The 11980-nt window shown below is 36.3% G+C and overlaps 1 protein-coding gene across 28 annotated transcripts in view; it reads left to right on the top strand.

Moving 5' to 3' along the window:
• Positions 1-11027, top strand: part of LOC114419140 — a 29016-nt gene extending 17989 nt beyond the window's left edge. For 8 of the 28 annotated variants that reach the window (XM_028384757.1, XM_028384762.1, XM_028384760.1 and 5 more), the window contains 14 exons: positions 7-122; positions 3972-4260; positions 4348-4560; positions 4660-4915; positions 5057-5749; positions 5847-6100; positions 6188-6355; positions 6430-6702; positions 6793-6888; positions 6985-7535; positions 8159-8310; positions 8826-8911; positions 10555-10701; positions 10790-11027. In XM_028384757.1, the coding sequence (XP_028240558.1) occupies positions 4463-4560; positions 4660-4915; positions 5057-5749; positions 5847-6100; positions 6188-6355; positions 6430-6481 (1521 nt within the window). In that variant the 5' untranslated portion in view covers positions 7-122; positions 3972-4260; positions 4348-4462 and the 3' untranslated portion in view covers positions 6482-6702; positions 6793-6888; positions 6985-7535; ... (2 more) ...; positions 10555-10701; positions 10790-11027. Of the gene's footprint in view, positions 1-6; positions 123-2197; positions 3858-3971; positions 4261-4347; positions 4561-4659; positions 4916-5056; positions 5750-5846; positions 6101-6187; positions 6356-6429; positions 6703-6792; positions 6889-6984; positions 7536-8158; positions 8311-8648; positions 8912-10189; positions 10254-10554; positions 10702-10789 lie in introns of those variants that run through there. The other 20 variants (XM_028384776.1, XM_028384773.1, XM_028384779.1 and 17 more) reach the window with 20 other exon arrangements.
• Positions 11028-11980: the final 953 nt, after the last annotated feature.

Raw genomic sequence — 11980 nt, forward strand, 5'->3', positions numbered from 1 at the left:
TTGTAGGCCAAGTTCGCGCAAAAAGTTACGAAGTTAATTATTGTTTCACAAGCATCAGAGTTTTGGAGTTGAGTTTTGCTGTGATCCCACCCGTACTTGTTCTTGTTGACCGAACTTGTGTGGTATGTATTCGTTTGACTCAGCAATGATAATTTCATGGTTATTTATATATAAATTTTGTGTTACATAACCAATTATGTGCATTTTGAGTGAACCTAGTTTCATGTTTGAGATTTTATACAACGATTAATACAGATAGTTTGGATTAATCACTGTATGGAATCTTGAATTGTCCATTTGGACAGTTTGAGAGGACAATCTTTTATTGTAGATTAATACTTATATGTTGTTTGTCTTTTCTTAAATTTGTTGAAATTTTGGTATACTACATTTCACTTTGTTCTTCGAGTGCATACTTGAATGCGTTGCATGAATACATGCACCCGCTTTCATCTCGTGTACTTAGAGACATAGGTGAAATGCTGCCGAAATTTCAACAAATTTAGAAAAGACAAATAACATATACGTATTAATCTACTAATAAAAGATGTCTTCTTGAATGGGATAGGGCCACACCTCTAATGAAAAAAGTGAGGTTTACATGCATGTTACATAACATGATAATGTATGACAGCAAAGGGAAATCATGGATCGAAGTTGGATGCAAGCATCACGCATCAGTGATGAGTATGAGAATGAAGTTGAACAATTCCTTCAATTTACTGAATTGGATGCACCATTTTTGTGGGGTAAATACTTTTGTCCATGTGTGACATGTGCGAATGGGAGACACCACGTAATAGCTGAGATAAGAACGCATTTTATATGTCACGGGATCACTCCAACTTACACAAGATGGATATGGCATGGGGAATTGCTAGAGAACCCATCAATCTCTCAGACAAACCTAGTTGATGTGGACATGGGAAACCGTATAGAAGACATGATTCGTGATTTGGGACAAGACGGATTTCAACAAGCACATGCTCCTTTGTATGACAAAATAGAAAATGATTCAAAGATGCCTTTGTATCCAGGGTGCACAGCATTCACAAGGTTGTCAGCGGTATTAGCTCTGGTCAACTTGAAGGCTCAATTTGGCTGGAGTGATAAAAGCTTCACCGAATTGCTGGTCCTGCTAAAAAAATTGCTTCCTGAACAAAACACGTTGCCAAAGAGTCAATATGAGGCAAAAAAGATTTTATGTCCAGTGGAAATGTCGTACCAGAAAATCCATGCATGTCCAAATGATTGAATTTTGTACAGAAATGAGTTTGCAGAGATGCGCAATTGCCCTACATGTGGTGTATCATGCTACAAGCCTAACATTGAGGACTTGATTGATGATATTTCCCCTAATAACACTCGTCCAACAAAGGTTTGTTGGTATCTTCCAATAATACCAAGGTTTAAGCGCTTGTTTGCAAATGGAGATGATGCTAAAAACTTGACGTGGCATGTAGGCGGGAGGAAAAGTGATGGATTGCTCCGACATTCGGCTGATAGTCCGCAATGGAAACAGTTTGATTCCTTGTATCCTGATTTTTGGAATGAGCCTATAAATCTAAGGGTTGCTCTTGCTTCGGATGGAATGAATCCATCTGGTAACTTAAGTATCAATCACAGTTCATGGCCTGTTTTGCTCATGATTTACAACCTCCCTCCTTGGTTGTGCATGAAGCGAAAATACATAATGCTCAACATGATGATAGCGGGTCCAAGACAGCCAGGGAATGATATTGACGTGTATCTTGCTTCATTGATCAAAGACCTGAGGAAATTATGGGAACACAGGGTTGATGTCTGGGATGGTTATTTGCATGAGACTTTTACGTTGCGTGCAATGGTTTTTTGCACCATAAATGACTATCCAGCATATGGCAACTTAAGTGGATACAGTGTGAAAGGTCATTACGCATGTCCTGTATGTGAGAAAGGTACTGCCTTCGTCCAACTAAAACATGGAAAGAAGACTGTATACACAAGGCATCGAAGATTTCTGAAATAGTATCATCCGTATCGGCGTTTGAAAAAAGCTTTTAATGGATCTCAGGAACATGAAACTGCGCTGCAACCATTACAGGGCAAAGAAGTTTATGATCGCGTGAAGGACATCATAAATATCTTTGACAAGACACAAAAAAAAACCTCCAACTGACAAAAACATATGGAAGAAAAGATTCATTTTCTTTGATCTTCCATACTGGTCTGATCTTCATGTTAGACATTATATAGACGTGATGCACGTGGAGAAAAATGTTTGTGATAGTTTAATTGACACCCTTCTTAACATTAAAGGCAAAACAAAGGATGGTTTGAAGTATCGTCAGGACTTGGTTGAAATGGGTATAAGAGAGCAGTTGCACCCAATATCACAAGGTTCACGAACATATCTACCCCCAGCATGTCACACGATGTCAGCAAACGAGAAGAGGAGTTTTTGTCATTGTTTGCGTATGCTTAAAGTTCCACAAGGATACTCTTCAAATATAAAGAGCCTTGTGTCGGTCAATGATTTGAAATTGGTTGGGTTGAAATCTCATGATTGTCATGTACTAATGCAACATCTATTACCTGTAGCGATTCGGGGAATCTTGCCTGTCAAAGTTCGGGTTGCCATAACACGACTGTGTTTTGTTTTTAATGCTTTTGTAGCAAAGTCATTGACCCAGCAAGATTGGATGAGTTGGAGGAGGAGGCTGCCATTGTCCTTTGTCAAATGGAGATGTATTTTCCTCCATCATTTTTTGACATAATGGTGCATTTAATTATTCATGTAGTGGGGGAGATCAGAAGTGTGGGCCTGTTTTCCTCCGGTGAATGTATCCAATTGAATGTTACATGAAAGTGTTAAAGGGGTATACGAAGAATCTACACCGACCCGAAGCTTCAATTGTCGAAAGGTATGTTGCTGAAGAGTGTATTGAGTTTTGCTCCCAGTACATTGAATGTGCTCAACCTGTCGGCCTTCCCGAAAGTCGCCATGATTGGACACCTGGGGGTAAGGGTACACGAGGATTCAACGTCATCACAATGACTCAGCACAAAGTCTCACAAGCGCATCTATATGTATTAAACAATACAGCAGAGGTGTTTCCATACATTGATGCTCACTAAAAAAAACTCACTGAAATGAACCCAAAAATGAACATGAGGAGGATTTTGCAAGAGCATAATAAAGCTTTCATTAACTGGTTCAAGGAAACTATATTTCCTGACGACGACGCCTTCGTGACTTTAAGATTGTTAGCTGTTGGGCCAAATCTAAATGTACCTACTTGGAAAGGGTATGATATCAATAATTATTCATTCTACACGAAGTCAGGAGATGACAAAAGCACAATGCAGAACAGTGGTGTGACTGTTGATGCCAACTCCGATCACTTTTCTAGTGCATCAGACAACAATCCAATTCGAGCATCGATGCCTTACTTTGGAGTTATTCATGAAATCTGGGAGCTTGACTATACTAAATTTAGAGCTGTTGTGTTTAAGTGTAAGTGGGTCAATGGCAATATTGGTGTCCGTCAAGATGAATTTGGATTTACCTTAGTAGACCTAAATAAGGTGGGTTATATGGACAAACCTTTCATTATGGCACAACAAGCAAGATAGGTGTTTTACGTCCAAGATCCTTGCGATTCAAGATATTCAGTGGTTCTTCAAGGCAGACCAAGTGGTTTAAATGACACACATGATGGTTCCACACTTGACATTTGTGAAACTACACCTTTTTCCACAAAAATTCCTTCTACCAATGACTCATTACACGTTGATGAGGTGCTAGCAAATCGTAATGATCATGATGAAGGACTATGGGAAAACAATGTCAGTTAACTGTACCCTAGGATACTAATGTAAAAACCTATTTCCCTTCAACTTGTGTAATTTATACATGTTCATATTTCCATTTATATTACAATATGCTATTTGTTTGTCAGTGTTAACTGTTATTTGTTTTATTTGGACAGAATCATGGCAACACCACCAGCATCCCTTCCGCAGTCCAATCAGCAATTAGAGGCGATGTCTAGGAATACTAGACGATCCACATGGCTCAGGATGTTGACTAGAAGAACCTTGGATCAGCCGTGACCTATTGTCACTGTTGATGCTGTAACTGGGCGAGGATCGGGCCCCCATAAAGAGAAATTCCATAGCTATTTAGGTGTTGTAGCTAGAGAAAAAGTTCCAATTGTACATAACAATTAGAAGGATGTACCGGACACACTAAAGGAGCTAGTATGGAATGAGATTTTGGTAAGTGCAGTGTTGGTGACGTATAAAGTTTAAAAAATTTTAAATGTTTACTTTGATGCATATAGTAGTAAACAATTTGTCTTGCAGGCCAAGTTTGATATCCCAGAAGCCCTACATGCAAAGAAAAAGGTGATGTCAACTGTGGCCACTAGATGGAGACAGTTTAAATCATCCCTCACAAGTAAATTTGTGTTTAGTATTTATGAGGACCAACATAAAGAAGATCCTTCCGTCAAATATGGCTTTGATGCACAGATATGGGAGGAATTTGTGGCAACCCGCAAAACCCCTAATTGGCAGGTTAAATGTTATGTCTAAAAAAATTTTGAGTTATATCATTGTAAAGACAAATTAATTTGAAGTCCTTCCAACACTATATGTTAAACCACTGGGAATTAGGAAGAAGATGCAGGAAATCCAAAAGAATAATGACTGTCCCCATTTGCTTTCCCGCGGGGGATATGATTTGCTAGAAAAGAAGCTGTTAGACGAGAAAATCAAGAAAAGGCAACATGACGCATTGATGACTGAAAATCCAGCACTCATTGAGGACCTCCCATCTCCCATTCAAAGACATGTCAAGTGGAAGATGGCACGCACGAACCGATATGGGATGATGACATCTAAGGCTGCTAGACAAATTGCTGATAAAATTGTCAGTTCCAACTTCAATTTGGATTACAACAATTTCAATTTTGGATTAAATGTCACATGGTGTTTTACATATAATTACTACTTTTTATGTTGTTTACAATGATAGGGAAGTCTAACGATGTGAAATTTGTTCTTCATGTAGGACTCGTTGAAAGAACAAGTGACACAGGGTGAGTTTGTCCCCCAGGGTCGTCAAGATATACTTAACACGACCATAGGAATACCAGATCATGGAGGTCGTGTTCGTGCAGCTGGGTCTGGGGTCACAATTAGTCAATACTATGGGAGGACATCACGTGCCTCAACTACCTCATCCATATCATTCACCAAAGAACAGTTAGTTGAAATAGTAGTGACCATTAGGGAACAAGTCAGGAATGAGATTGAAGAAGAAAAGAAGCGAAGTCTACACGCTTGGAAAAACGAGCTGAAGGATGCCATCATTACTGACATATTTAACGGAGATAAGGTCTCAGCACCGGCTAATTTTGACTTAAATGTGTTAGGTGCACGCGTGAGCACTAAGGAGAGCAATGCTGAAATTGTTGTGAACCCTTCTGGGGAAGAACATGTTGGTCGTGTAACACCGCCTATGGGGTTGTACGTCCAAAGTCAAGATTGTACAAAGCTGGTGGCGTTGGGAAAAATTCATGATGGACCATCTACCATACATTGCGTAGCATATGCAGATGATGTCGTAAGGGTTAGTGTCGAAAAAGTAATTGATGGTGAAGCTGAAGTTCCATTAGCGACATCAGAAATTAAGTATGTGAGAGATGTCGTTAACACATTCATTGCATGGCCATTGCCTTTGGTAAAACTGGTATCAAATGAGGTAGTATACTTTATGTTCTGCAAATTAGTATCTTTTCAACAGTATATTCCAAACTTTTGAACATTCCTATAATGAATACTTTTGTTGCATGATATAGCATTCAGGAATCACTCCAGACAAAGCTGCCAATGCTGCCGAATTAAACAATGATGTTCCTAAACAGGACCCCTTGCATGAGTTGATTAAGACCCTTGTTGAGATTTACGACAAGCCTGTGGAGTTTGTGTGGGATCTTACTAAATTTGGGATTCCAAATGTAAATTCATTGTTGTTCTTAACGTATACTAATGTCAGTGAAATAACATCAGGTGAAAAATGCTTGAACATAGCCATACTTCAATTTTGGACCATGTAAGTAAAATCCATTCGTCACTATGAAATCCATATTGCTATGACATTTACGTGATCTTCAGTTATTTTATGACATGTGCAAATTAGGTATATGAATGAGTGGAGTAATGGCTTGGGTCATCGATCGGTGTATGGATTCCTTGAGCCTCAATCTATACACAATGCAAAGGATAGACGTGGGCAATGTGAAGAATATATTGAAAAATGGCTTAAGGAATCTCAACGACAACTGTACATAGGAGCTTATTTGAATGAGTAAGTCAAATTCATTTTGGCAATGCTGTAACTCATTTTGTCCTACTAATACATAACTGGTGTGCAAATTGCAGCGCCCATTGGCAAATGGTTGTGTTGTGTCCTAAAGACAATGTGGTGGTCTAGTTTTGTTTAGTGCGTAGAAGGCCTGATGTTCATATCAAAACTGCAATTAACAAGTTAAGTAATATATTTTTAGTCGTTTAACCTATTTTAAAGTTGGAGGCTACAATTCTGAACATTATATTAACATCATATTAATCTTCCAATGCAATGCATATAAGAAATTAAACACGACTGCTGATGGGAAAGTTCCTAAAACTGGACCCCAGTGGCTTGAACTGAAGGTTAGTCGAACTACATACAATGTTTGCAACTTCAAATGTTATTAATCATGTTCAGCCCTACATTCAATAGTTAATTTATTCTTCATGTAGACTCACATTCAACGCGGAGGCTATGAGTGTGGGTATTATGTGATGCATTGGATGTGGAACATAATTGGCGCAGAGTTGAAGAGTGATTGGAGTGTGGTAAATATTGTAGTCCGAAAACATTGACGGCAAATCGCCATATGTAGACTCATTTAAACTCATTTTCATTAATTGTTTGTGTTTGACAATGTGTAGTGGTTCGGTGATGGCTCGGCACTAGACCCGGAGGCGATCACAACATTACGTAAAAAATGGGTAGCTTACTTTTTGAAACTTAGAACCATCCAATGTACAAAGTTGTAATTACATAACATGTGGACATGAACTTTGTTTTACTGATGTAATTGTTTTGGTTGGGTTGAACAGTGTTGCTCCTTTAATGGTTATTATCTTTCAATTAAAATATGAATGTCTTAATTTCATTTTTGTATGCTCCAAAACACTTAAGTATACGCGTTGTATTTACTATTTTACAGGATATGTAGCGCCAAATGTAAGGTATGGTTAATTTTCATGTACGTTTTGTATGTGTAATTTGCTAGATTTGACAGTCTGCTTCATAATATTCTTTACATTTGTTCTTGTTTTCTAATATTCTTTTATTCACTCATAATTTTATGGTTGTTGAAGCTTTCACATTGTTGGTATTGTTAGAAAAAAATGGATGTAGGATTATGTCTTTGTAGGTGTTATCTTCATCTATGAGAGGTCGCAAACATACAATAGTTACTGCAGAGACCATCAAGGTAGAACATTTAAGTGCTTCAAAGTACTTGTGTGCAAATATGCTTAAATCCAATTTTGTGTTGATTGCTTAGTTGCGTAAGATTTATAGGCTTGGCTTAAGTTTTGGATTTTCCAATTAAACCATGTTAGAAGCCATTATTAGGGGTTGTGTTGTAAAACCAGGTCCTTGGCCAGTCCACTTAAACACGCTGACTCATTTTCAGTCAAACTCTTAACCCAGTAGATGGATTACACTAGATATTTCCAAATCCCATTAAAAGAAAATGCCAAATTTTATATTTATTAGTTCTGATTCATTCATGTGAAAACTATAAGTCATGATCTCATTTTTCTTCTAGGAGATTTGAATATCAGTATTGCTATCCAATTAAAATATGCTGAAAATAGAAACAAGCATGGAAAGACAAGGGTATGTGGTTTATATCAGTTTCTTAAGATGATTACCTAAATGCAGTATATAAAAGCAGGTTTGTTTGTCTTTTAGTCCCATTCTTCAGCTAGGCTTCATAGCCAAATGAAATAACTAAACCATATAGAATGAGGCATAGTGGAAAATGATTTACTCAATCAGAAAACATGTACAAATTTAAGCATTGGAATTCCACAATTTTGAGTTATGTAGGTGGCAATTGGAGTATTGGTATTTGCCAGTGACTGGTGGAAATGGCAATTGGTTAGATGGCAGAGTCACCTAGAGCTAACTGATCCCCTTTGCTTTAGTCTCAGTAGTGGAAGAACTGGTTGACCAGTGACCACTCCCAGCAGCAACAGCAGGTATAAATTGATTGATCCAGCCAGCCAAAAGCATAATTATCTTTTTTTTTTGTTTTCTTTAACCAAACAAGACTGAGAAAAAGACAAGATAAACATCCATTCTTGTTTTAGCAAAGTGGTATGTAGATAATCTATAATTAGCAAAATATTATACAGAGAGCATGAGCGAAAGATTGATTGTGCAAAAGCTTCCAACATTTTCTTATACAAAGAAAGACACAATTCCTTAGAAAATAACAATTGGGGGTACAAAGTACAATTCAGGCTTTGTTTTTTTCTAGTAGATAAGCTCGGGTAAGATAAGGCCTGGAAATTGAAACATTAAAAGAAATGTGTAGGGGAAAGGACAATGCCAAGTGTAGCGAAGGAGTACCCAAAATTGGTAAACATAAATACTGAAGGCAGTATGGTAATTGTAATGTTTGTAATTGTTTAATGTCTTTCTTAGCATTTGACTTTGTCTTTCTTAGCATCCCACAATCAGTTCTTCCAAAATAATTATTCCCACATGGCAGCATTGGATTACTTTGGAGTTAGACAGAGATATTTTTCTTCCCACATACGATGGAAAAATGGCCTAAGTGGTTAAGGGCCACCACAGGTATAGTTGTGCACGTAATTACATTAATTTGTAAACTTTTAACTACTTTTGCACCTCCTTCTTGGACAATCTGATATACTTTTGTTTGTATGAGTAACCACATCAAACAGGTTTTTTATATTTGTTTGAGAGTGTTGCCATGTGTGTTCTGTTAAAATAGCAATTGCCTTTCATGTTGAAACAATTTTTGTATTTGCATCTTCCGAGAAATCAGGTTGCTGTTATTGTTGATTAGACATGCTATTAATACTAACGGCAATTTCAACCTGAGTTTATTAAGCCACTATATGTCTATTTACATGTATATTTTTGTAACTGGTTTTTTAAGCCACTATATGTCTATTTACATGTGCAACTTCCAGAAAAGCAATTTACTTAGATAAAGAGAAGTTGGCTAGTTGTGTGATATGATGCAATGCCATTATTCTGTCTCACTGAAAGGTGCAGAATGCAATGTTCCACTCTGTTATGAGATGGTTATCTAAGGACATAGTGTTCAATTTTAATTTCTTCGTTATAATTATAAAAAACTGGCAGAATAAGGGCTCTCGACCCTGTTGTTGTGTTTACACTTTAGTTTTCTGTTTTTTTTTTTACTCATTCTCCTAATTGGGAGAGGTCTTTTGTTGACAAACCTACCTCAAAATCAAAATCTTCTTCTCAGGTCAAATTGTAAACTTGACCATGGTACTCAATAGGAATAACATCAGGGGCACAACCATTTGGAAATCTGAATCTCCTAAACCCTATAATAAAAACATTTGGAAATCTAAATATCCTTTTTTTGGTTGATCTAGGGGTCTCACTATCCTGCTGTCTTGTACCTCTGTAATGTGTACATCTCTTGATTTTCTTAATTATTTTTCCCCTTATTGTTAGGATTTTTCTTATTTACTTTTCTCAAAAAATTTAACAGTTATTTGTGTTTCATTACCCAAAAGCTTATCATCATGACTAGAGTAGACATTGTTACCTAGATTTTTTTTTTATGTTTATATTTTATCTCAATGGACTAGCAAATGGTTTAGTTGAAGATAGAAACCAATGGTGTCTTTTGATTTATGCAGCTAGCCTCACCTAGTGAAAAATACTTGATGGCTGCTTCATTATAAAAGATACAAGCTTTAGATACACAACTCAACTCTTAAAACAAAAAGAAGAGAACTTCCCTTCTATCAATGTTAATGTAGTTCATGTCATCTCTAGACCATTATTATCCTCAGAATGTCCTTATTCTTGATCACTTAAATTTGTTATTTGTGTTTATATCTATCATAGGGGAAATGAGGCATCACTTGTTGTCCTACCTGATTTGTTGATGGAGCTTGATAGTATGGATGATGTATGCCTTACTATTACTATAATCCTCTGGATTTAACATGGTGGGAGGAGTCAATATTTGTTCCTTTTCGTGTAGTACATGAGATTCTATATGCAACTAATACATTATTCCTTTTTCAAGTCAATATATGTAAAGTCAGTAGAAGTGACAATGTACCAGTGAGTTTCATTTTGATGCCATGCAGAGTTTAAATTCAATATGTCAATAATCCTTTTTGCATTTTGGTTCATAGCGCCCCTATGCCACTCTAGTTTCTCTTAAATCATGTTGGCTATTAATCTGAAAGCCTCATTTCTTTCAGGAAACAACACTACTTACTCTCATTGAAGGTGTTCTTGCTGCAAACATTTTTGATTGGGGATCTCATGCATGTGTGGATCTCTATCATAAAGGAACTATTCTTGAAATTTACAGAATTAGTCACAACAAAATGCAGAGACCTTGGCGAGTAGGTGTAGTTCAACATATTCATGATGAGGGTATTGATCTTGTGCATGGTTGATAGTTGAATATTGACCTAATTTTTTTCCATTCAGGTGGATGATTTTCATGCCTTTAAGCAAAGAATGCTAGGAACTGGGGACAAGAAACCACCCCTACATAGAAGAGCTTTACTTTTTGTGGACAATGCAGGTGCTGACACAATTTGGATTTTGTTTAAAAAGAAACAATATTTAAGGATAAAAATTATTATGACCAATTAACTTAACCTTTCTTCAGGTTGTGAGACAAAAGTTACCTGTTAAATATAATTATGTTAATTGTTAATATAAATAAGTTACCTGTTAAATCTAATTATGTTTATTGTTAATTGTTAATATAATTAAGTTACAATATTTTAACAACTGTTAAATGACTATTTGTATTCATAATCATTATTTATCATTTTGTAGCTTAAGATTAATATAAATTTAAATTAAGTAAAATGATAATATATACTACACAAATTTATATACTTTCAGCTTATTAGTAGATTTTACTTTATTTATTATTATATTATATTATGTTTAATTATTGTTATTTATTAATCTCATCAGGTTACATTTCAAATACTGGTTGATAATTATTTATCATTATCTTGCTTATTTATATAATATTAAATTAAGTAAAACCATAATTTATAGCACAAAAATTATATTTACTTATCATAATAATTAGTTGACAATAATAATTTATAAATTTCAAGCTTATATTAATTACGTTTATATTTAATTTGTAATACAATAATCAACATTTTTAATAGAAAAAAAAATTAATCTACATCGGTGCTTACAATAGCAACGACATAGTTGGCCATGCATTCAACGGCGGTCGTTGCCGGTGCAACGACGTAGTAAAGGGTACCTTGAACGCTATATATTACTATGTCGGTGCCGCCATAGCCCGACCTTAAAAGCTTACGTTTCAATGTCGTTAATGACATCGACAACGTCTTCGAAGGCTGCAACTACGGCCGTGAAGTTATCCCCGTCGCACGAATCACGTCCTTCTAAAATGGTGTTTAGAGACCGTCATAGATTGGCCGGAGGTCTACGACGACGTCGCATTTAAAGACAGTCGTGCACTGTTGTTGAACGCCGACAAGGACCGACGTTGAACGACTTTTTTCTAGTAGTGAAATGCTTAAATTGGTGAAGTTTCAAATGAGAAGGGCTCAGGATAAGATGAAACAGCTAGCAGATAAGCATAGATCTGATAAAAAATTGCAGATTGGAGATTTGGTTTAT

Source organism: Glycine soja, chromosome 7 (assembly GCF_004193775.1).
Source record: "Glycine soja cultivar W05 chromosome 7, ASM419377v2, whole genome shotgun sequence".
NCBI lineage: Eukaryota > Viridiplantae > Streptophyta > Magnoliopsida > Fabales > Fabaceae > Glycine > Glycine soja.